Consider the following 24,645-nt stretch of genomic DNA (forward strand, 5'->3'; position numbering starts at 1 on the left):
ATGAATAACAGCTCCTACTGCTCCACATCTTTACCAGCATTTGGTGGTGTTAGTGTTTTGGATTTTGGCCATTCAAATAGGTATGTAGTGGTATCTCATTGTTTTTTTTTTGTTTTGTTTTGTTTTTTTGCAGTACGCAGGCCTCTCACTGTTGTGGCCTCTCCTCTTGCGGAGCACAGGCTCCGGACGCACAGGCTCAGCGGCCATGGCTCACGGGCCCAGCCGCTCCATGGCATGTGGGATCTTCCTGGACTGGGGCACGAACCCGTGTCCCCTGCATCGGCAGGCGGACTCTCAACCACTGCGCCACCAGGGAAGTCCTATCTCATTGTTTTAATTTGCATTTCCCTAATGATATATGATGTGGCACATCTTTTCATATGCTTATATGCCATCTGTATATCTTCTTTGTTGAGGTGTCTGTTAAGGTCTTTGGCCCATTTTTTTTTAATCTTAAAAAGTATTTATTGATATCTCTTTGTAAGTGAATCAAGTGGGTGTAAAGCGGCATAGACACAGCAGTGAAAATCAGATACCCCATTATAAAAATAAATTACAAAAAAAAGAAAAACAAAGACAGTGAAAGAGAGAGAAATTTTTACAAAATTCGTTCAGGGGCTATGATGCAACCTGGACTGACCACATCTAGAGCCACAGCTGGATGAGACATAAGGCTGGACAATCTTGGGGCTGAGAGGATTGCTGAGGTTGGGTGAGCAAATGCAGACCCTTTAAAGTAATACTGCATGGTACCCATTCCAAGGGTCCCAAATCTCCAGATTCAAGGAAATCTTCCTACAGCTAAAACATGCATGGGAAACCCAGACGATGGTACACTGTGTGATCGGGAAGGGTTTCTAAAACGCACCTTATTTTTCATCTCCTGGTGTGCGGGTTTGCCATTCCAGCCGCTTTACTAACAATCTCCCTACTTGGAGAATCAGCACCTTTAACCTCCTGTTTTGAATAGTTTCCAATTTGTCCGGAGGATGAACGGGAAGAAGGGGAACCAATGAGAGACTAGCTCTAGGTGCTTGGACAGGCACATGTCACACTAATTTCCAATCAGGAAGAAGAATTAACCAAAGGCTCAGCCCGCCCCCTGGAACCACAATAGGGCCTGAAGCAATCCTGTGGATTTGCGGCCAGCTCACAAATAAGCGAGTTGAAAAATGGAGCTCAGGGGCACTGCAATTCACAAACCTGCAGGGTTATAAATGATAACTATCGTCCAAAAATATATTGAGGTAAGGCAACGAAGAGTATTTGAAAGCAAGGCAGAATTGCAGGAAACAGTTTTCAAGAGGTAGATTGGACTTGCCTTTAAAGCACACAAAGCGGCAGAACCCCCGAATATATTCAGGAAAAAACGCATACGCCCTTCCTGCCCAACCAAACAAGCGGGCAATGCAAATCAGCACCACAAAGAAGCTTTGGCCCATTTTTAATCAGGCTGTTTGTTTTCTTATTGTTGAGTTTTAAGAGTTCTTTGTCTATTTTTTATAATATTCCTTTATCAGATGTGTCTTTTGCAAATATTTTTTCCCAGTCTGTGTCTTGTCTTCTAATTCTCTCTCTCTCTCGTTTTTTTAATAAATTTATTTATTTTATTTATATTTGGCTGCGTTGGATCTTTGTTGCTGCGTGCAGGCTTTCTCTAGCTGCGGCGAGCGGGGGTTACTCTTCGTTGCAGTGCGCAGGCTTCTCATTGCGGTGGCTTCTCTTGTTGTGGAGCATGGGCTCTAGGCACACGGGCTTCAGTAGTTGTGGCACGTAGGCTCAGTAGTTGTGGCTTGTGGGCTCTAGAGCGCAGGCTCATTAGTTGTGGCACACAGGCTTAGCTGCTCCACGGCACGTGGGATCCTCCTGGACCAGGGCTCGAACCCACATCCCCTGCATTGGCAGGCAGATTTTCAACCACTGTGCCACCAGGGAAGCCTTGTCTTCTAATTCTCTTGAAAAATGTTCTTTTTTAGTTCATAAAGTTAGAACTAACAGTTGGAGAAAGAATTTCACCAATAACTAAGAGAATATTGGGAAATGGCTTCTCATCTCCCTGATAGTGACATCTCCTGCTGGCTATAACTACATACTTTATCTCTTTCCACCTAGTTCATTATTTAAGTGTTAGTCAGTCGAAGTGGCATTATGATAGCCCTTTTCTGCTGATCTATTATGCTTCTTTGGAAGACCATTCCACCTTTGTAGAAGTGTGCTAATGGTTTCAATGTTCAAAGCAAGCTCAGAAGTGATGTATAACACTGTCATCCCTAGAACAGTGAGCACTAGATTCCAGGTGATATAGAAATTATTACCTCTACTTAAGTATACCTACCTAAGAGTACCTCAGTAATTAAATATACATGTTTATAATAATAAAAAATCTAAAATCTAGTTATCCCTCCCCCCCTTTTTATGGTGCTTTTGCTGCTAAAATGGGAAAATGTTCCCAAAGTGCAGACAAAATGATTTAGGTTTAATTCTATTTATATAAGTGGAACTTTTATAAATGTCTAAATGTTTCTCAAATGATAATGGAACATTCTTAATAGTTGTACCAAGTGTTTCACACCATCTCTTTATTTACCATAAGGGCTTTACAAATTTCCATTCTTTGCTGGGCAAACGGTATTCTTATTTCTGAGTAAGCATTAAAAACACTATTGATAAGAAATAATTTTCTCCATGGAGGAAGCCTTAAAAAGATTAGAGAAGTACATTCAACAATCCCATATTCTCTTTATTAATTAATATGAACCTATCTGTAAGTATTTATCTGCAAGAGGGGTCAGTAAGCTACAGTTCTCAGGCCAAATCCAACCCACCACCCATTTTTGAAAATAAAGTTTTATTGGAACAAAATCACGTTCATTCATCTATGTACTGATTATGGATGCTTTTGCATTTCAGTAGCAGTAGTCGACCTTCTGACTTGCAAAGCCAAAAATATTTACTATTTGGCTCTTAACAGAAAAAAAAGAAAAAATTGCCAACCCCTGATCTAAAACCTTCTTGAAGTGGTTTATGTCATTAACCTATACCTCTCACTGAAATAGTCAACTCTATAAACTAATAACTTACTTTATAAAAATAAGCATTTTTAAAATTTATCCCAAATTACATCTTCCAAGCTTCAAAAGGCATCCCCTAATTGCAGTGTGCTAATGATTTCGCGAATAAATTCCTATTCTCCCCAGTGTAGTTAGAGGAATAACGGACTAGAAATAGGAATATTAAAGCTTCTGTCTTGAGTCTTCGCTTATTTGGTTTCCCTAACTACAGCAAAAAGATAATCTTCATTCTTGAGAGATATTTTTAAGATCAAAGTAGATATTATAAACTTGTAAAGGATTTTATTATTTATGATCATACAGATTTGAATGTTTTGTTTTTCCCATTTCCAGCTTTGCTCACTGTAGTCGTGACTTGTTTTAGTTGATTTTCATGTGGCAGTCTGACCCACCTCATCATTCCTTTAGTTCCTCTGCCACTGCCAATTTATTCCTCGAGCGTGCATCTCTTAGTATGGCTTATTACCGTCCTCATCTTTTCTGCCCACTTAGGTCTGCCCACTCATTCATTTCAATCCACTTGCACCCACTGCCTTTCTCACGATGCCTTTTACTATAATGCCTCAGATTTATCCAGTTGTGAAAAATATACTCCGGTCTAGGGGCATGTTTAAGTGGGACACTGGCTAGTAGAGGGGTCAGCAATGTCCATTTTGATGAGTTCTTAACAAGGCTGTTAACTTCACCCCCTTTTATTTTCAGAGAAATTTCGACATCATCTAGTCCAGGGGCTTTTAGTGCTTCTTAAGCATATAACTCCTTTCAAGTGAAATCTTAAGAAGACCTACCATGTGACGCATAACAAGGAGGAGGGCAGTGGACTGGTTGAAATTGGAGATGGGAGGCAAAGAGAGGTATGGGGACATATCGGAGGGGCATCTGTGACTTTGAGGGCAGAAGGGGGGGGGTCTCTAGAAGATGATGATGAACCCTAGGTTTCTGGTTTGTGTGCTTGGTTGGATGAAGTCCAAGGCAATGTTCAATTATTTCATGCCAAAGTAAACAGTGGGGTCCACCTGTTCACCGCAGCAACCGAACAAAGAAAAGACTACGCGGTATTTTTGGAAAGTCAGTTCTGAACACACACACACAGAGTTTATCAAGAAGGTTGTGGTATTCTTTAAGAGGAGATTAAATGAAGCACTGTTTAAAGAGATTTCTTTAATTGATTTCCAACTGTAGCAGGGCATTAGACCTACAGTGCCTTGTGGTCTTCTCTCAGACCTACTTTTTATAATTCTGCCACTGTACTGGTTGTTTGACCTTGGGCTGACAGATACAGAACTGGGAGAATAAATAAAGCTAAACAGTAACACTGTGGGAGAATCAGTTTTATCATCTCAATGCTTTTCTTTTTTCATTCCCATGGCCCTATCTTCCAGGGGAGAAAAAGAGAAAAGAAAAGAAAAGAGGAAAGAGAAGAGAAGAGAAGAGAAGAAATTATTATGTATTTCTTTTTACTGAAATCACTTCAATATCTACAAGGTTAGTACTAAGCATCAAGGGTGCTGCTATTTAAGACCTAAGTCCACCCACATAGCTTTAATATAAGATTTGGATGTCACGTAACAGAAGAAAAAAGGGGGAAGCAGGACTATTGCTATTGAATTGCACTTGGAAAATATGTTACAAAAGTATGAACACTATAGTAGAGTTGATTCTACAGTCTATGGAGTCCATTGCATCACCTGTACATTTGACATAAAGATTTAAAGACAGATATGAAGTTTAGGGAGATACAGGGCCATGCTGTGCCTACTTAGCAGCTGATTGTCTTTGGGATAACAACTCTCAGTAAGCTTTACTTTCCTCCTATGGTAAAAAAGAAATTAATGTGGAACCTATCTTATAAGGCTGTTGTAAGATTAAATGGAACAATCCACAAGGAATATTTACCAAAATGCCTGGTACAGAGCAAGGCATTAATGCATGTTGGCTCTAAGATAAATATTAGGTGTGTTTGGGTCAATGCAAAAGCCAGGGGGAATAATCGAAATGAAAACAGGCATTATTTTTGAACGAAGCTCTGATATACCTAGGTATTACTGGAATAGAATCAGACTGTGAGATCTTAGAGACCCTCTAACAGAGTTAAACATGAAGTGACAACGTTGTTTTCCCTGATTTACCTCAGACCTTTGTTGTAAAGCATATTTTCCTCAATATGCTCAATATGAAGCATTTATTCACCCAGATAATAGATACAAATCCATGCATTCAACTCTTCCTTGGAGTCAGAGATCAAGATGGAAATCCCCAGAATCACAGAGATTTGTGTCTGTAAACTTGCTTATTATATTCACATTCAAGGAGGTTAGAAAGGATAGTGTCAGCTTTTTAACCAGAATCTTTTCATTACTTCTCCCTGTTGGGATTGCAGCACATGCTGTGAATGACCTCCAGAGATCCTCAAGCTGTATGCAGAGAGCAAATTGAATCTGAAAGCTTTATTAGACAAGTTTGTCTTTCAGCTGCTGGGAGTGGATGTCAGCCATATAGGAAAACATAAAATTTCTTGTGAAACTGGGTCCTTTCTTGAAAATAAATCTCAAATCAAAGTGCACGATTCGGTCCTGAGTTATGTCCTTATTTGTTAAACATGGAGTGCAGGTTCAAAAGAAAGAGGCACATTTTACCTTAAACAAATAAGAATCATTAGGAAAAATAATAGGGCTCCTATTTCGGGCTTGCTGGACTTAGTAAGCAAAAATGCTTATCACTAAATCATAGGGTTAAAAAATATATTAATATAGCATGGGAAACTATACTCAATATTTTGTAATAACCTATAAGGGAAAATAATCTGAGAATATATATATTCATATATATATATCTGAATCGCTGTGCTGTACACCTGAAAATAACACGATATTGTAAATCAACTATACTTCAATAAAAAATACTAATAATCAAGGAAACAGCATTCTTATTCATTTCAACATGAGAAGGAAAACTACCTCCTCCACTTAGAATCCACAGTAAACACAGGAAGTTTATTTATATCTTTTATCCATAAATTTCTTCAAGAAGAAAGAACAGTCCTGGGAAACTGAAGTGACATGGGAGATTGATTATTTTATTTTATTTTTATTGATTTATTTATTTTTAAAATAAATTTATTTATTTTTGGTTGCATTGGGTCTTTGTTGCTGCGCAGGCTTTCTCTAGTTGCGGCGAGTGGAGGCTACTAATTATTTTATTTTAATGGTGTCTCCCACTTTTCTAGTTTCATGCTATTTAGCTTCTGCTTTTTAATGTGGGACAACAATTTTTTTGAAGTTGTGATAATTATCTCAGAAGAAAGAATTGAAGGTATTATAATTCTGACTTTTTTCCCTATGGTAGGTTATCATTCAATTTAGGCACTGGTATAGTTAGTGCTGTTAGCAATTTTGCATAAATATTAGAATAGCTACATTGAATGTCTGTTTAATGAACTCATCATAGGCTGGCAAGTACTTTGGAAAATGAGATGAAAACATATTTTCTTTAAAATGTTGAAGATGAGAGAAGAAATAAATATAAATTTTAAGAGGAACATAGCATGTTAGACTATAGAGGTTCTCAAATTATATAACAAGACACAGTCAAGAATGAGAGTTAAGGAATGAGATGGGGGTGAGATTTAGGCTGCAAGGTTTGCATCAAAGCCACAGCACATCCCTGTTTGATCAATACAGCAGTCTTAAAAAAATTTGGATTTACCACTGAGAATGTGTGGATAGGCGTACCTATCAGCTATGTCTAAGCAGAAAAATAAAAGTTGAGATATATAAGAATATTGGCGAGCACTGAGATCAAACTCAGGAGATGTGGGCTTGAGTCCAGATTCTTCTACTAAACAGCTGGACAACCACATAACCACTTAATCTCTCTCGTATTATAATTACATGGGAGGTCGACTTTATTTGATCCAACTCTAAAATAAATGTACTGTTTATCTGGTCAAAATATATGAGGTTTAACATCTACCACAAGCTAGTCACTGAATAAAAGCTGCACACACAAAAGGGCATACTTTGATAAATAAGATATAAAATAGGATCCTTTTGGAACTTACAGTCTATTAGCAAATGAAAGTTAAATAATTACAAAAATCATTAATCAAAATAATGGTAAGGATATGAAAAAGAAAAGGTATACTTTGAGATTGTATAATAGGCGATCAAGGAAGGACCCTGTGCAGCTGAGATCTAAAGGATGAATGAGAGGAGAGATCATCCAGGTGAGAGCAGTAGATGTGGAAATGCTGAGTCCAGGAAGAAGCAGACATGCTAAAGGAACTGAAGAAAGCCAGAAGGGCTGGACTTTGAAGAAAAAGGTGGACAGTGGAACAAGAAGGGCAGGTAGCAGTACCATCGTGTAAGACCTTGTGGGCTATGTTAATGATTTGGAGATTTATTCTAAAAGCAATGGGGCACCATTACAGGATTATAATAGGATGAGGTTTACATTTTGCATGATTATTCTTTATGGAGTATGTTTATATGGGGAATGGATTAGAGGGAGGTGAATGAAATCAGTTAGGAGGCAAACATCCAGGTAAAATATGATGGTGGCCGAAGGGATGGAGATGGATATAATAAAATAACTTGAAAGATATTTAAGTAATAAAATCAGTGGGATTCGGTGGTTGATTATATGAGGAAAGTGAGGTAGAAGGAGGTCTCCATCCAGGATCACTTATTGGTACGGGCTTGCGTGGGTGGTGTTGCTATTTCCTGAGATAGGAGAAGAGGAAATTCACTAGCTCAGTTTTGCATGTGGTGCATTTGAAGAGTCTGGGGGACATCCAAGTGCAGACATTGAGTGAGTTCTTGGATGCATGGGTTCTCTTGAATTCATGCTGATCAGCATATTTCATCCCCCTACCACTCTATGCAAGTTTGCTAAATCTAAGGGTGATCCTCAGGCTTCTTCTTGCTAGACTTATAGGCAACATTTGATACAGTTTATCAGTTCCTTCCTCTTAATTCATTTCCTTCACTTGGCTTCTAGGTTTCTCTGTCCTGGTTTTCCTCCTACTTCAGAACATATTACTATAATCCCTACTTCTTACCACTGAAGTCCTCCAGGGATCAATCTTTGTATATCTTCTCTTTTCCATCTATAGTTACTGTTTGGCTTTAATTAGCATAATCTCATGGCTCAGCTCTGTGCTAACAATTGCATATTTACATCTCCAGGTTGGATCTCTCTCCTAACCTCCAGGTCATACGTCCCTCTACTTACACTACACCTCCATTTGGTTAACTCGTAGGCAAATGTAACTTAGTTTGCACAAATCAGAGATTTTTACGTTGCCTCCCACCATCCTGTACTTCCTACCACTTTCCCCAATTCCGTCAATGACAACATCAGCCTTACAGTTTGCTCAGGTGAAAAACCTCATCACATTTTCTCATTCCCCATATCAAATCTGTCAGCACATCCTGTTGGCTCTAGCTTTAAGACACACCCTGCATCTGTCCACCTCTCATCACTTCCACTGCCCCTACTCTAGATGAAACTATCCTCATTTCTCACCTAAATTATTGCATTAATCCCCTACCTGGTCTTCTCTTGCTTCCACCTTCCTCTTCTCCCTGCAGTTTATTCTTAACACATCCAGAAAGTTTTTGCCGAAACATGTCAGACCATCTCACTGCTGGGCTCGAAAGCCTCTCTTACGTCTTCATCTTACACAAAGTCAAAGTCATCGCCATGGCCTCTAAAGCTCTCCCTGATGTAATCTCATCTCTTAACTGTTCTCCCCTTCACTCACTGTGCTCCAGCCCCACTGGAAATTCTTCCAATTCTAGTCATCCTCCCATGTCATGGCCTTTGTTAGAATGCCGTTCCTGGAATGCTGCAGCCTAGAAGGTTCTTCCCCTAGATAGCCACTTAGCTCACATTCTGAGCACATTCCGGTCTTCACATAAATTTCACCTTTTTAATGAAGTCTCTGTAAGTTCCACCGTTATACTTCATACTCATACTCCCTACACTCTTCCCTGTTTTATTTCCCTTTGCAGTATTACCTCATAACATGCAAATATATAGTATGTACTTATTTTCTTTATTGTCTATTCCCACAAAAACATTAGCTCCACGAGGACAGGAATATTTATCTGGTTTTTTTCCACTGCTATAATTTCTGAATTAGTATATAGATCTAGAACTCAAAAGAGAGGTGTAGATGTAAAGTAACAATGTGGGAAACTTCAGTATATGGTTGGTACTTGAAACCATGCAAGTGGATGAGATTACTCAAGAGATTAAAGAATGTGAAAAAAAAGCATGCCTACCTTACTTTAAACATTTGAAATCCAAAGACAGAAGGTTGAGCCAGCCAGGAAGCTGAGAAAGAGTGGCCAGGGAGGTGAGAGGAAAAAGAGGGTGGTGTTATGTATGTGAGGGGATAGAAGAAATGTTTCAAACTAGGAAGGGCCAACTGCATTAAATGCTGCTAAGAGAGTAAGAAAGATGAGGATTGAAATGGTATTTTAACATAGAGGTCATTTCTGGCCTTAGGATACTTTCAGTGGACTGACGGAGGAACACACCTGAAACCGAGTCCCCCTGAAACCGAGTTCCTCTACCGAGTTTACGATTAACTTTTCTATCCAAAACTGTAATCCCTTTCTTGTCCCACCCCTGTTCCCCTCAGGATTGAGGAGCAGCAAAGAAAAGGGCGGACTGAAACCAAGCAGGACCTGGCGAAGCCTTCCCAGGTACAAAAGCCTCTCTGTGTCCTCCGTTGCCTGTTTGCAGAAAAAAGGCTTTAGTCTCCTAGGCCTTCCCAAGTTGCAAAGAGCAGATGCAAGCAGTTGATGATTAAAAAAAAAATGTACCAAAATGTTCATTGCAGCTCTATTTACAATAGCCAGGACATGGAAGCAACCTAAGTGTCCATTGACAGATGAATGGATGAAGAAGATGTGGCACATGTATACAATGGAATATTACTCAGCCATAAAAAGGAACGAAATTGAGTTATTTGTGGTGAGGTGGATGGACCTAGAATCTGTCATACAGAGTGAAGTAAGTCAGAAAGAGAAAAACAAATACCGTACGCTAACACATGTATATGGAATCTAAAAAAAATGGTTCTGAAGAACCTAGGGGCAGGACAGGAATAAAGATGCAGACGTAGAGAATGGACTTGAGGACATGGGGATTGGGAAGGGTAAGCTGGGACGAAGTGAGAGAGTGGCATGGGCATATATACACTATCAAACGTAAAATAGATAGCTAGCGGGAAGCAGTTGCATAGCACAGGCAGATCAGCTCGGTGCTTTGTGACCACCTACAGGGGTGGGATAGGGAGGGTGAGAGGGAGGGAGACGCAAGAGGGAAGAGATATGGGAACATATGTATATGTATAACTGATTCACTCTGTTATAAAGCAGAAACTAACACACCATTGTAAAGCAATTATACTCTGATAAAGATGTAAAAAAAAAAAACAATAGAGTCACAGGACTCCTAGTTCCTCCTGAAGGAACATACATAACAATGTGATGCATATCTTTGAGTTGTTCTGCAGAAACTAAGACCCCTGCCAGTGGAGGATGGTGACTACATGGTGACTCCATGCTACCCACAAGCATGTAGACCCCGGACTGGATGGAACTAGAAAGTTGATGACTGAGGTTCTCAAAACATCACCTTGTTACCTCACCACCAACCAATCAGAAGAAGGTTCATGAGTTGATGAGGCATATGACTCTATTCCTCTAACAGTGTATTTAAAAACCCTTGCCTAAAAGTCATCAGGGAGTTTTGGTCTTTTGAGCATTGCTTGGCACCCTGCAATAAACACTGTACGTTCCTTCACCACAACCCAGTGTCAGTAGACTGGCTTTGGGGCATGTTGGCCGAGTGGACCCAAGTTCGGTTGGTAACACAGCCAGGCTGCAGTGGGGGGAAAAACAGAGGGAGGAATGTGGATGACTCTTTCTAAAGGAGTGGCCATGAATGAGAGGAGAGAGATTTCGCAGTACCTGGAGGAGTATGTATGGTTGAAGTAGAATAGTTCTAGGATGAGGAAGACATGAGTATGTATAAATGCTGATGATAAAATCATGTGAGTCAATTTAAAGATACTTTGTATCACAAAGAAAACCTTTTTTGGAAGTTCCAATACAGAAGGACATGACTGGCTAAGCTAAAATGCGGCCAAGAAAAAAATACCAGGTCCTGAAATAGTTGTCACATTTAGTACGAGCCAGTAGAACATTACTGCAGGCAGAACGATAGCATCGTATAAAGGTAGGAAAAGGGTATGCAGACTTTGTGATGTGGCTGAGTCATGAGTAGAATGGTAATTACGGAACTGGGTCCAATTCTGAAGCCCACAACAGAGAAAAGTATGGAAAACACACCTGGGAGGTTAGAAGCGGGGGCACAGAGATGTTTAAACACTGGAGAAACAGGGATGTTTTAAATATTTGAGACAGTTTTTTTGTTCATAGGCCATGGGCACTCACCTGATCTGTGCCAGAAAAGGAAAGTTTGAAGGGAGATTAAGTAACAGACTTCAAAGAATGTCTAAATGTACTTTTCCTACTCAAAAAGTAATTTAGACAGTAACTGGAACTTGGGTTAGGCAGTTGAAAGATGGTTTTAAGTATATCAGCAGTGGTGGAATGCCACCTACTCTTGATTTTTAAAAGGAGTATGCAGTTAACCTTAAGATTGCTTCTGAGAGAGAGAAAGAGCTTTTCGTGAAGATAGTGGAGGAGAATGAATGACCTCTCAAAGGCCTTTCAGATCACAATCTTAGAATCTACAATTTAAGTGCAAACTGCTACAATTTCCTTTTGGAATTTTCTTTCTTTGAGGGTTAAGTTATATTCAATTTCAAAATGATTAAGTGAAATTTTGGAAAATATTAGGAATATATGGAGAAGCCTCACTTTTGTGAGCTGAGGGGTACCTATTCTCATCAATATGTTTAAACAGTTCTAATTTCTCCTTGATAAGAGCTTGAGAAGAAATTCAACATTATGGTATATTCTATAGTGATTTCCAGCAAAGGTCCTTTTTTAGAAGGAGTTAAATAATATAAGAAGGCTAAGGTAATTTTACTGTAATAAACCCTTTACTTCTGTTAAAATGCAGGGTATGGGTAATTGAAAAATCTCCAATGATCAGAATACTTTATTCAACCACTGATGTTATTCTCCTCCTACACACACACACACACACACACACACACACACACACTGAAACTTCCAGGAATGCTTCCAATAAGCATTAGACATGATGGATTGGAGCTTCTCTTCCTTTGCCGGTTCAGACCCCAAAGCTCAGCCCTAAACGGAGATGGTAACGAAGTAATAAAACTGCCAAAAGGTTAAGAGAGGAAGAACAAAGGGAACTTCATCATCACAAAATGGATATTAACATCTAAATACTCTAGTTTTCACAGTCTATCACTTTCTTGGATATTAACAATGACACCACTGTTACATCCTCCCAGTGAACCAGGGAACATTGTTGAAGAACCTGGCCTGAGACCAAAGACTCCCATGGCCTACATCCAAAGACTTCCTTCTGATCAATGTGACCAATACTGGGGCCTCCCCAGCCAGGGTTTACTGCTGTCAATTTCCTTTGTATAGTGTACCATATCTCATTATATTTCAAGCACCCTCACCTCATTGATGTATACAAATATGAGTTAGTTAATTAATTAATTAGTTAGTTCATTGCTGCCAAGAGCTGGAGGCTCTCTGTAGTTCCTCAGGGCTTTGAACTCTCTTGGGGAGGGTCAAAAATTCATTTCTTATCCTGTTGCCATAATTGATTAGGGGACCTCACTTTCTGATATAAAATCTTACGCCTAGTGTCCTAGACTTTCAGGAAGTTTTAAGGTTTAGAGGTTTTAATTATAAAACCAATGATGGTATAGCCTTGTTCTAGGTGTTTACAGTAAAGTAGTCAGCTGTTAACGAGACAGAGAAAGACTTGGCTGAAACTGATATGCCTTATTCTAAGGGTTCAGCTGAAGCAGAATAAACAGTTGGAAACCTAGCCAAAACAGGAAGGGGTAGGGGTGACACTCCTCCTCTTGTTTCTGAGACGGGTGGGGACCCAAAGGAGGAGTAAGAATGTGAGAACTAATTGACAGCTTCCTTCCTTCTTCTCTCATGACCATGACAGATAAACGAAGGTCATTTTCACAATAAATGAATTGTTTTCTCACAATTTAAATCAAACAAATAAATAGTATGCCAAGATTATATTTAAGCTCCAATTAACCTCATGTTTTTCTCAAATTGCCTAGATATTTAAAGTATTACTGAAATAGCCTTGGGATGCTTTATTCAACTCTAGAGAGGCAAGTGAAGTTTGACTAATAAATGTATAAATAATGTTATATGTGTTTGGTATTTAAGTATAGCCTTCAAAAATTCAGATGGAGATAAATAAATCACTGCTTGAGATGTAGTGTTCTGATTAACAGCATATGCTTTGGCATCACAGAGATGAATCTTTGAATACCCACTCTGCCACTTACTAGCTTTGTAACTTTGGACACATTTTTACTCTTTCTGTCCCTTGGTCTTCTCATCTACAAAATGGGAATCACAACAAAACTCATTTAAAAGGTAAAACCATGGCAGTAATTCTAAGACCTTTTGTATTAATTTAGGTTCACCCAGAAGTAGGCTCTAAGACAAGGATTTAATTACAAGTAGTTTAATTGGTAGATGATACCAGAAAGCTGTGGTGGAAGAGTAAGGAGATGAACAGGAATGGGAAGGAAGTCTCTACAGGGCATGCTAATAAACAGGTTATCACTGTGGTCAACTGTGGTTCAACCCCCTGGAGATGTCGGTGTGAACCATGCCCTGGAGTTGTCCTACCCAAGGAATAAAGAGGGCACAGTATTTATGCATCAACTTCTATCCATCAGTGGGTGAGTACTGTTCTAGGGGTGCCTCCTTCCCAGCACTTCCAACCTGCTCTGCAAGTGGGTGAGCTGCTCCTATGGCAAGAGAAAGTGCCTGGGCAGAGTCCCAGGTGCTTGCATTTAGAAGCCTCAGGGTTTACAAGAAGGACTAGTGCTGAGGGGATATGGGTAGGCCATGAAGGGCCAAATTTTTTCCCACCTGCCCCCTTCTGGTTTCTGTAAATAAAGTGGTATTGGAACCCAGCCATGACTGTTTATTTACATATTGTCTATGGTTTGGCTGCTTTTAGTATACACTGACAAAGTTGATCCCATGACCCACAAAGCTGAAAATATTTACTATCTGGCTCTTTACAAAAAGAGTGTGTTGATCCCTTATCTAGTTGGCAGCACAGCTGAGATTAGAATTTAGGCTTCTTGACCTCCAGTGCAGCATTTTCCTAATTACACTTGAGACTTGCTCTCTCCAAAATTAATTACAGGAAGAGATGGTTTTACCAGTGTTTAATCAATTAGAAACCTCTATTAACTGGCACTTCTATGTGTCTATTTATACAATGGTCATTCATTTCACAGTTATTACACTGGGAAATCTGAAGAACTCCAATATCCCGATTTGGAGTCTTCACATGAAGCATGTTCTATATGCAATTTCTTTCGGAAATGCTAAATCGGGTATTGTGGTATGTGAATGTTCCCAGACCCAGCAGCTTGTGGATAAGAAAGGATTCACATTGACATTTACAACCAGATTTGTTGGCTCTTTGCCTCCATCTGCCAAGCAGGCCTTCAGTCTGATTCAAAGTCCTGCCTACCTAAACGTTTATGAGAGTCTCCAGGGGAGCTTTGTATAAGCATGGCTATTCTCCCCACAGGTCTCTAAGCTGCTCTCCTAGGCAAATACTGCCTAGGCCTGCTGTACATCTACTTGAACTCCCAAGCTACAAAGTCCTGGGGCAGGTGGTCCTGAAATAACGTGGCGGTCCCTTTGGCATCCACAGCACTGGCTCTCACTCAGGTTCCACACTACGTTGCTGGCAGGAAGCAGGGATGAACTCCTTCCCCACTCACCATAGGCCCATGGCAGTAGTTGTTAAAGTGCAGTCCCAGGACCAGCAGCATCAGCACCACCTGGGGACCTTTTATAGATGCAAATTCTCAAGTGTCACCCCAGATCTACTGAATTAGGAACTTTGGAAATGAAGCCCCACAATCTGTGCTTTAATAAAAAATGGGTGATTTTGATGATGGTAAAGTTTGAGAGTCATTGACATAGGACACTGCATATAGAACAACACTTTGATCTCTGCTTTTCCCCTTTTTCTTCAATGTAGTGGTTTGGGTGTTAAGATGGCCACAATAAAGCCTCCCATCCCTGTATGCCCATCCTTTTGTGGTGACATTGCAGCTCCTCCCTTCAAAAGGGGAGATCTATTTCTCTGCCCCTTGAATGTGGGCTGCACTGAAAACTTGCCTCGACCAATAGAATGTAGCAGAAGTGATGTATGAATTACAGAGTCTAGGCGTCAAGACATCTTGTAGCTTTCACCCTCATCCTCTTGAAACAATGCCCTGAGAATGCCATATAATGAAGCCCAGTCCAGCCTATTGGAGGATGATAGGCCTTGTGAAGTACCAAGGTTCTCCAGCCAACAGCCAGCTGTCAGATATTTGAGAGAATCCATCTAGCTCCTGTTGAGTTGCCAGATAACTGCATGTACATGAATGACCCCTAGCAAAACCTTCAGAATACCTATTAAGTTAATCACAGCCCAACTGCAGACCCACAAAATCATAAGCAAGTAATAACACTTGTTCTAAGTGATTACATTTGGGGTGTTTTTATGCAGAGATAGAAAACTGATACACTTAGGTATCTAAGCAACAACTACAAAAAGTTTTTTTCCAGCATGCCTATTTGTCCTGCTAATTGAAATAATTTATACAACTCAGGCAGAACCACCTCATCACATGACATAATGTAAGTAAGCAGTCATAAAGGAGCTTGGTTTAGTATTTTTAAAAAGGCCCCTTGGGCCTCAGTTTCCACACATACAGAAGAAATATATTCAACTAGATACTTTCAATGATTATTCTAGGTTCAGAGTTCTATGGTTCTAAGAAATTCAAATAGAATAAACTGATTTTTTCTACTCCTTAAGTGAAAAAGACAGAGAAACATATTTCACTTTTACTCCCCATACATCTAAGACTGAGTTAAATAACATTAACTGTTGGCTAGTTGCCTTCATATCTAGAATTTCTATTAGCTTCTTGGACAGAGAGATAGTACAAGGCACAGCAAAACAAAACAAAACACAGGCTTTGGAGCCTGACACACTTGGATTATAATCCTGGCTCTGTTTCCTCCCAGCTGTGTAGCCTTCATCTAACTATTTTCCCTCCAAGCCTTGAGATCCTTACCTTAAAAATACTGTGTATAACCATATATACTTGGCAATTATTTTGAGGATAAAGACGTATATGTAAAAGCAGCTCGCACAACAGTAGGAGTGCAATGGAAAAAACTTACTACAATGAATGATAAGTTATATTGTATTACAATATAGTGTATGAAATAATAATCACATATCAGAGCTGTATTACAAATTATATTTTCCCTTTTTATATGTATTTATTTCAGATTATATTCCTGACTTCCAGAAAGTTAAACATTCTTAATTCAATTCTGATGTTTAAACCACCATGTTAAAGAAAAAAAGAATGCTTGATTTTATAAGCAGCTTTTGGCAGGAAAGAGCGCTTTGCGGGAAAGAGTTCTCTGCAGGAGGTGCCTTGTGTCTTGTCACTAACTTTAAACCAGGCACCGTCATGCTCTACTCACCTCTGGCCCTAGCACACCTTCCAAATCTTTTGATCACACACTACCTTGCCTAACCTGTTTGTTCTCTCCATAGATTAAAGAAGTAGAAATGAAGAATAAGTAATTAACAGATGACCAGATCTCTTCCCTAGCTTCCCTTTCAGCAATCTCATGAACAAACTGTGTGAACAAGATAACATCTAAAGAAAGATTACAAGAAGTCCACAAGCCTGCATGCAGTGGAGGATGGCAATGATTCTGACCCCCATCCCAATTATTAACTGAGATTACTTCCCCTTTTCCCTTTAAAACTTTCACGGCCAAGCAGAATCTTCGGAGTTGCTTTTTGGGGACATGAGTCCACCTTCTCCCCAGATTACTGGCTTTCTGATTAAAAGCAACTTTCCTTTCCACCAACAACTGCCTTTCAGGTATTGATTTTCAAGTGGCGAGCAGCCGGACCTGAATTTAGTAACATTTTGGTGCCCAGCTCTGGACCTGACTCACTTGTATTTAACATTTGTGCATTTAACATTTTTACTTTATGCCCAGCTCTGTGTCAGTTTGCTATAAGGAATGAAAGGCCTTGCTTTTGAGAAAGTTCCTCTTTCCCTCAGTTCTCCTCCAGCTCTGGCCCCAACTCCACCAGCTATCACCAGTGGCTTGGAGCTGAGGGCATTCTCAGACTCTCCCTACTGGTGGCAATGTGGAGGAAGTGGGGGAAGGGAAGGAGTAGTAAGGCAGATGAGACTCTCAGACGGGGAGAAGGAAGTAGGGGAGGAGAGATGAAAGATGTAGTTTTCCTCTGCTTTGGCCACGTGTCCCCTCTCCCTCTGCTCTGGCCTCACTGGTCTCCTTGTTATTCCCGCATCTTCCTCCACTTCAAGGCCTTTGCTCTGGTTGTTCTCTCTCTGCCTGGAACAGTCTCCCCTTGATATATACATCCAGGCTTACTTCCTGACTTCCATCAACTTTCTCATGTTCTTAAGCATTCTCTTAATAGAAAAGCTTCACTGACCCAACTACAGACAATCACGTCTTCATTCCCACTCACTTTTCCTCTTACCCTGTTTTCTTATTCTCCATAACTGTGCTTCTCAAATTTCAGTGTGCAAACGAATCACCTAGGGATCTTATTAAAATGCAGATTCTGATGCACTGGGTCTGAGGTGAGGCCTGAGATTCTGCATTTCTAATAAGTGTCCATTTGATATCAATCTGTGGACTATATAACTCTGAACAATATCGAGATAGTATCTGTTTTCTTCTTTATTAGCTCATCATCTTTCTCTTCCAATCAGAGTACAGTTGACCCTTGATCAACACTGAGGTTAGCGCTGCCGACTTACTGCAGTCGAAAATCCATGGATAACTTACAGTCTGCTCTCTGTATCCATGTCCACATGCACAGATTCAACCAACTGTGGATCATTTAGTGCTGTAGGACTTACTATTGAAAAAATTCTGCACATAAGTGGACCCACACAGTTCAAACCCATGTCGTTCAAGGGTCAACTGTATGTGTTTCATAAAGGGAGGGACCTTAACTTATTCTATGCTGCATCCTCAGCACCTAGTATGATGTTCAATACATAGAAGTTACTCAATAAATATTTATTAAATGGACGGATTAAATATGTTTCTGGAAACCGAAACTGGAACTTTGAATCTATTCTGCATTAGAAATATTATTGTCACATCTAGGTACTTTACAGGTTAAACAGATTTCTGTGCCCTGCCTTTGGAACCTTCCAAGCATGTGATAGTAGCTTAAATAGGGGCATAAACCCATAATTATGTTCAGAGTTCAACAAACTTACAAACAAATCATTGGAACCCAATCTTGTTACAGAGTTAGAGAGTCTGAGGCTGAACACACAGGAGAAAGCTAGAGAACGAATACCAATAAATGATTATATAGGGACAAACTATGCATATGTGCTGAGGGAACCAAAAATTACAGGTTGTAAAAAGAAATAAACCTGATATAATTAGTTGAATATAAACCCTGATATAGCAATTGTGGTGTCCCAGATTGACCAAAAAAAAAAAAAAAAAAAAAAAAAGGAAGCAAAAAACAGTAACAGAAAAAAACAACCAAGGATGTTTTTTTTACTTCTGCTTAATTATAGAATTGGTACAGCAGAGAAGTTTTCTGGCTCCTTGTCCATGAGATTCAAAGCCAGCCTTAACATTGCCATGAGATTTTATGCATACCTTCTACTAACAAATGAATAGAAAGTGAAATAACATAGACTGAAAATATGCAATAAAAACAAAAGTTAAGACTATAGCTAAATGAAGAAACATTCCTCTCCCAAGTCTAATTGTGGTAGCCATGGTCCATTTTTCTTTTTCTTAAACTAAAAATGGAAGAGCTCTTAAGATTTCTTTTAAATGGGACAAGGGGGAAGTGCTAGGAGGACTGCGTGTGTTTCTGTGGTTTCAGGAATTTGTGTAGGCATATTTGAAGAAGATTATCTAAAGGATATAGGATTTGTTGAGATGGAATCCTCACATATTTAGTCTTGGAGGCTACTCTGGAGCTCTACCCTGATTCCTTCTTCAGGGACAACACACCCATCCCTGCTACTGGGAGTACTGGTTGTTGATGGTATTCTTTACTTGGAATTGCCTTTGGCCCCAGAAGCATCTTCTAAGATCTCCCTTTCCTCCCAGCGGGCAGCCCCTGGGCAATGACTGCCTAGTTCAGGAATACAAAGGCCAGGCCCTCTCCTGCAATTCAGGACAGCTCTGCAGAGCCAGCCCAGCTCTAAGGCCCCTGTGGAATTGGCTGAGGCCTCTGCTGCAGTCAAATCACCCTTCAGCCTCTTCTGCTGTCGCTGCCATGGACCTTTCTTCATTGTAGGTGCATCTCTGGAGAACACACCCCAATATACTTTTGTCATTCCATACTCTGAATCAGTCTATTTCTAAGGAACCTACTCTAAGACATTTTGCAGAGTAAATAATACAAGTTTATTCCTATTTTCAGAATTACAACACATTTTCCCTTTTACCCAGGGATCATCTCACTGTTGTGCTTTTGAGCAAGTGTTTACAGCCACAGAGAATGTGATCCAGCATACTTACAAGCTCCAGTAGTGGTGAGTCCAGGGGTAGGGCCAGGCCACTTTGTCCTTAGCTCTTGAAGTAAATGGGTTACCACCTTCCACTCTGAGCTCAGATCTTCTAACTTCCTCTTTAATAGAAAAGCACACATGTTATTTATTTAACATCTTGAAGTAACTTAATTCATGAAGTTATTCATTTATTTTGTGAATACATTCCTGTATGTCTATAGTATTTTATTTCTAAAGTAACTTTTCTGGGTGGAATTCCTTTCAAAGGTATTTTAATTATCTTAGCCAACCACACTACAAATTTTTATCAGTTGTTTGCTGCATACAGGCTGTTGCTCCAGATGCAATTTCACTGAAAGGAGGTAGAACGCAAACATTACTGAAAGCAAAACAAATAAACAAAAAAAACAGTATCATCTCAGCAACTGGCTTGACTCTTTTAAAAAGTATCTAATGTGGCTGCATACAAGAATTTTCCAGAGAACATTAAAAATATCTTACTGTCCTCACTCACTCCAGATCAATCCTATTAGCAAGTCTTGGAGAGAGGGGCTGTGGTACACATGGGGATAAGCCTCTCAGAGTCTACTTTAAGGAAGGACTGTTGTCCCAAATGGTGAAGAAGATTTCAGTAGACATCCTTCAGCTGTCAGTCCCCTTAGGGACTGTCTCAGCTGAAGAGATCTGCCTTGCCCCAGGGCATTCCCTTCCCAGGGTAGCCCTCATTCAAGGACTGATCAAGGTGAGAGTATAAAAGCTGAGCCAATTTGGTTCAAAGCAGGACCATTTTGAGGGTCATTATAGCTGCAGAGCTCCCAGTAGAGTCAGCCAAGCCCGTATATGGTCCGTGATGTGTTGGTATATGTTAATAATTGGCTCTCTGGGGGAAAAAACTGATTTTAGTGTTTTCTAATTTCTGTGGTGTAAATACTCCCACTATAGCCAATTTTACCAAGAGAATGTCAAGTAGCTCACAAAATGCCTGAAAATTTGCTAACAGACCCTCATGAGCAGATACAAGCTGCTTCCAGTGCACCTCTGAGTAACCATAAGATTACTTATTGCCAGTAGAGGGCTTCCCTGGTGGCGCAGTGGTTGAGAGTCCGCCTGCCGATGCAGGGGACATGGGTTCATGCCCCAGTCTGGGAAGATCCCACACGCCGTGGAGCTGCTGGGCCCGTGAGCCATGGCCGCTGAGCCTGCACGTCCGGAGCCTGTGCTCCGCAACGGGAGAGGCCACAATAGTGAGAGGCCCGTGTACCATGAAAAAGAAAAAAGAATAAGGTTTCTGCACCCATTCTTTCCTTTTCCATTAGCTGGAAGCAGAGGACTCAGAGGTCGTAGGGCAAACTTTCTCAATGGATTGGGGGGAGAGTTTATCCTAATACCCTGGAGCAGTGGTTCGCATACTTTGGGACCGTCAGAATCACCTGGAGGTCTTGTTAAACCACTGATTGCTGGCTCTCAGCCCCAGAGCTCTAGATTGAATAGGTCTTGAGTGGGGCCCAAGAATTTACATTTCTAACGATTGTACAGTTGATGCTGATGCTGATTGTCCAGGACCAAGGCCTAAGGTGTCCATTATAAGTAATAAGTTACCTAAGCATCTACAATGGACTAGATATGTACCATCCTTGACAAAAATAAGAAAATAGGTCCTTAAATCATTTTCTATAGGACTTAATTTTCTTGAGGAATCCCACTTAAGGAAAGCTGCCAAGGGAATAAATACTAAAATAAATACTAAAATGTCATCACTTCCTATTTTAACTATCATCTATGCTCTTAAGGTTATTTATTCTATTGTGTCTGAGATCATGTCAAATCACGGCTTTTAATTTCTTCTCCCAGAGTGCGTGCTGCTAAACATTTACTATCACATCAAGGAATATAACTCTTTTCATTTATTAAAACATAAGCCTTGAATCCAAAAGCAAACAAAAAATGCCTCTGATCAGTGAGGAAAACCACTGTTGAAAGTCATGACATGCGGAAGATATTTTTCCATTCTGACATCAAGCTAAACGCTGAGAATTAAATATTATCAAAGGTTAGTGAATGAATATATATATATATATATATATATATATATATATATATATTTGGTCTTTTGATTCCCCTGCAAAGTTGCAGTGAGTTCACAGGGACAGAATATTAAGAGGAACTAGAAGTTTAAAACAAAAAATAGCAACAAAAGAGCAATAGATAATAGGGAAGAGACAATAAATGTAAAAGTAGATAACTAGAAAATGTCATGATCTTGGTCACTTATTGAAGGGATAAGAGTGCAGCAGATGGTGAAGTCTCATCATACATCATTTAACCTATAGGAAGTCACCTATATATGCTGGGAGAGGGAGAGGGAGATTAGAGACTGATTTACATACTGCTGAGATCTGCCCACTCTTCCGCTCAATAAGCATATGGCCCCATAGTGAGTGGGTGAGGAGAGATGGGAATTTGCTGTTTCTACAGTTGGCTTAGGTTTCACTTTCTTCTCATGGTGTAAGCATCTCACTGCATTGAGTTAGATTCTAATATTTAAAGTATTTATCTTACAACCTGGCTTCTAAAAGAAAATTACTTCATCTGGGTCTCAACTGAAGCAACAGTGATCAGTACTGAACTTCATATTCCATGCACATAATGAAACTGAGCAGGACCCGGCGGGGCTCCTGGACACAAGTCTTTCTGTGTCCCCCATTTCTTGTTTGTAAGAAATAGGCTTCATTCAGCCTTCGAGACCTCACTTGAGTGCTAAAGGGCAGGTTGGAACAGTTGCTAATCAGGGAAGGGAGGGGATTCGGGGAGACAAAGGAGGAGCAGTCAAAAACCAATAGTGCAGCCTTGGGGCAAGGTCCTGGTTCCACCTCAAAAGATACACATAACAATATCTTTGAGCTCTTGTGCAGAACTAAAACCCCCACCAAATGGAAGATGCTAACTACTTGATGAAGCATTCTGCATTCCGGAGAGAAGGTCACATTTTGATAACCTCAAGAAAGTCAGAAGCTCACCAGTAGACTCCCTGAGGCCAGATTAAAGGAAGGCAGGCCCTGCACACACCCAGATCCTTATCAGCAACCCCGCCCTTGAACCATTGCTATAAAACTCCTCACCAAATTCTCCCAGGTTGGGATACACAGTTTTGAAGGGCATGAGCCTGCTGTATCCCCCTTTGCCTGGCAAAGCAATAAAACTAATCTTTTCTACTTCACCCCAAACTCTGTCTCTGAGATTCAATTAGGAGGCACCAGTACATAGAGGCCAAGTTTTTGGCATCAATAACTGTTCAATGAAATAGAACAATAATCAATGCTTATAATGATGACCCTGAAAATTAAGAAAAATTTAAATTACACTGTGTTTTAGAATCAGAAGTCCTGGATTCCAGTCCTAACTCATTACTACTGGTTGTGTGATCACTGGCAAATCAGGTAGGTCACTCAAATTCATCATCCTTGAAACGTGGATATAACACTACCACCTAACCCATACTTTTGTTGGAGAAACTAAATGAGATATTTTACATGAAAAGAACTCTGTGAACTGTAAAGTACTGTAAAATTGTTGGTTAGCTATTATGCACCGCTTAATGAAGCAAAACAGAAGATAGTCAATGAAGTTTTCATTAAAATAGTTAAAATGAAAATATTTCAACACTTAAAAGATTTGGTTCAGGCTATCCTGAAAATAACATGTTTATATATTCAATTCCCTTTTATTAATACATAAAACTCAGAATGGTCTATTCATTTATTAGAATGTTATCTTGCCCATTGTTATTTCCAGATGGTTAAATGAGATATCCATATAATTTCAGATGTAGAGATTTTAAAAATTAAGTAGTAACCCCCAATGTACCAAACATCTGAGGATACTGCAAAGTGTCAAAAATGCAAGAAGCTCAGAAGTGTATGTTTCCCAATCTTTCATAATTATTAGCAAACAACATCACATAAAATGGCTATAGATTTTGATTCAGCTGGTCACAAAAACACCCTTACAACTTCTTCAAGTACCTGGTGTACTTTAGAGTTGAAATTGATTATTTATATATTATGGAAGTTCTTTTTTGTTTCGTTTTGTTTTGCTTTTTGGTTCTCTGGCATGTGCCCAGATTTTTTATTCTCTCATCTTTTCTATTAGGCTGTAAAGTTCCTTTGGATAGCAAAAAATGTTTGGCTGCAGCAGCTATTGCAGCATTCTTCACATAATAAACTTTAAGCTGTGCTCATAAAAATCTGTAAAAGGTAATTTGCTAATCATGTTAATAACCTTTAACCAAATTTAAGGGAATCAAATGTATGTCTAAATTCCAACATCTTTAAACATAAAATTAGTGGAATAATAGTTAGCAAGTACTACTCTTGATTAGATTTCTAGAGTTTTCAAACTTTGAATAAGCTAAGCAAATTGCAGATCCCAGGCTTTCTTCACAAGAGCTCAAAACTCAACAGTCATAGTGAATTCGTTTTACTGAAAAGGAGAAACTCTGAGATCATTTTTTAAAAGGGCAAAACTAATTTATTTTAGTGGGCATTTGCACCGGAGCATTGTTTTCCATTGTATATAATTTACTTGGAGTTAGTCATTAAATGTTAAGACTACTATATCAAACAATGTGAAATTTCTTCTTTATGAAGAGCAGAAATTACAAGTAAAAATATTTCTGAATATAGGTTTCCTTTTTAAATTTAAAATGGAATATAATTCTAAACTACCTGAATTTGGGATTTCAAAATTTTAAAATCTTATATTTTT

The 24,645-nt window shown here is 39.5% G+C and overlaps 1 protein-coding gene across 2 annotated transcripts in view; it reads right to left on the minus strand.

Moving 5' to 3' along the window:
• Positions 1–24,645, minus strand: part of DMD (dystrophin) — a 2,064,872-nt gene that overhangs the window by 683,262 nt on the left and 1,356,965 nt on the right. For both annotated transcript variants that reach the window (XM_082609524.1, XM_082609523.1), the window contains exon 50: positions 19,892–20,000. In XM_082609524.1, the coding sequence (XP_082465650.1) occupies positions 19,892–20,000 (109 nt within the window). The remainder of the gene's footprint in view (positions 1–19,891; positions 20,001–24,645) is intronic.

Source organism: Mesoplodon mirus, assembly GCF_964341445.2.
Source record: "Mesoplodon mirus genome assembly, chromosome: X".
Classification (NCBI taxonomy): Eukaryota; Metazoa; Chordata; class Mammalia; order Artiodactyla; family Ziphiidae; genus Mesoplodon; species Mesoplodon mirus.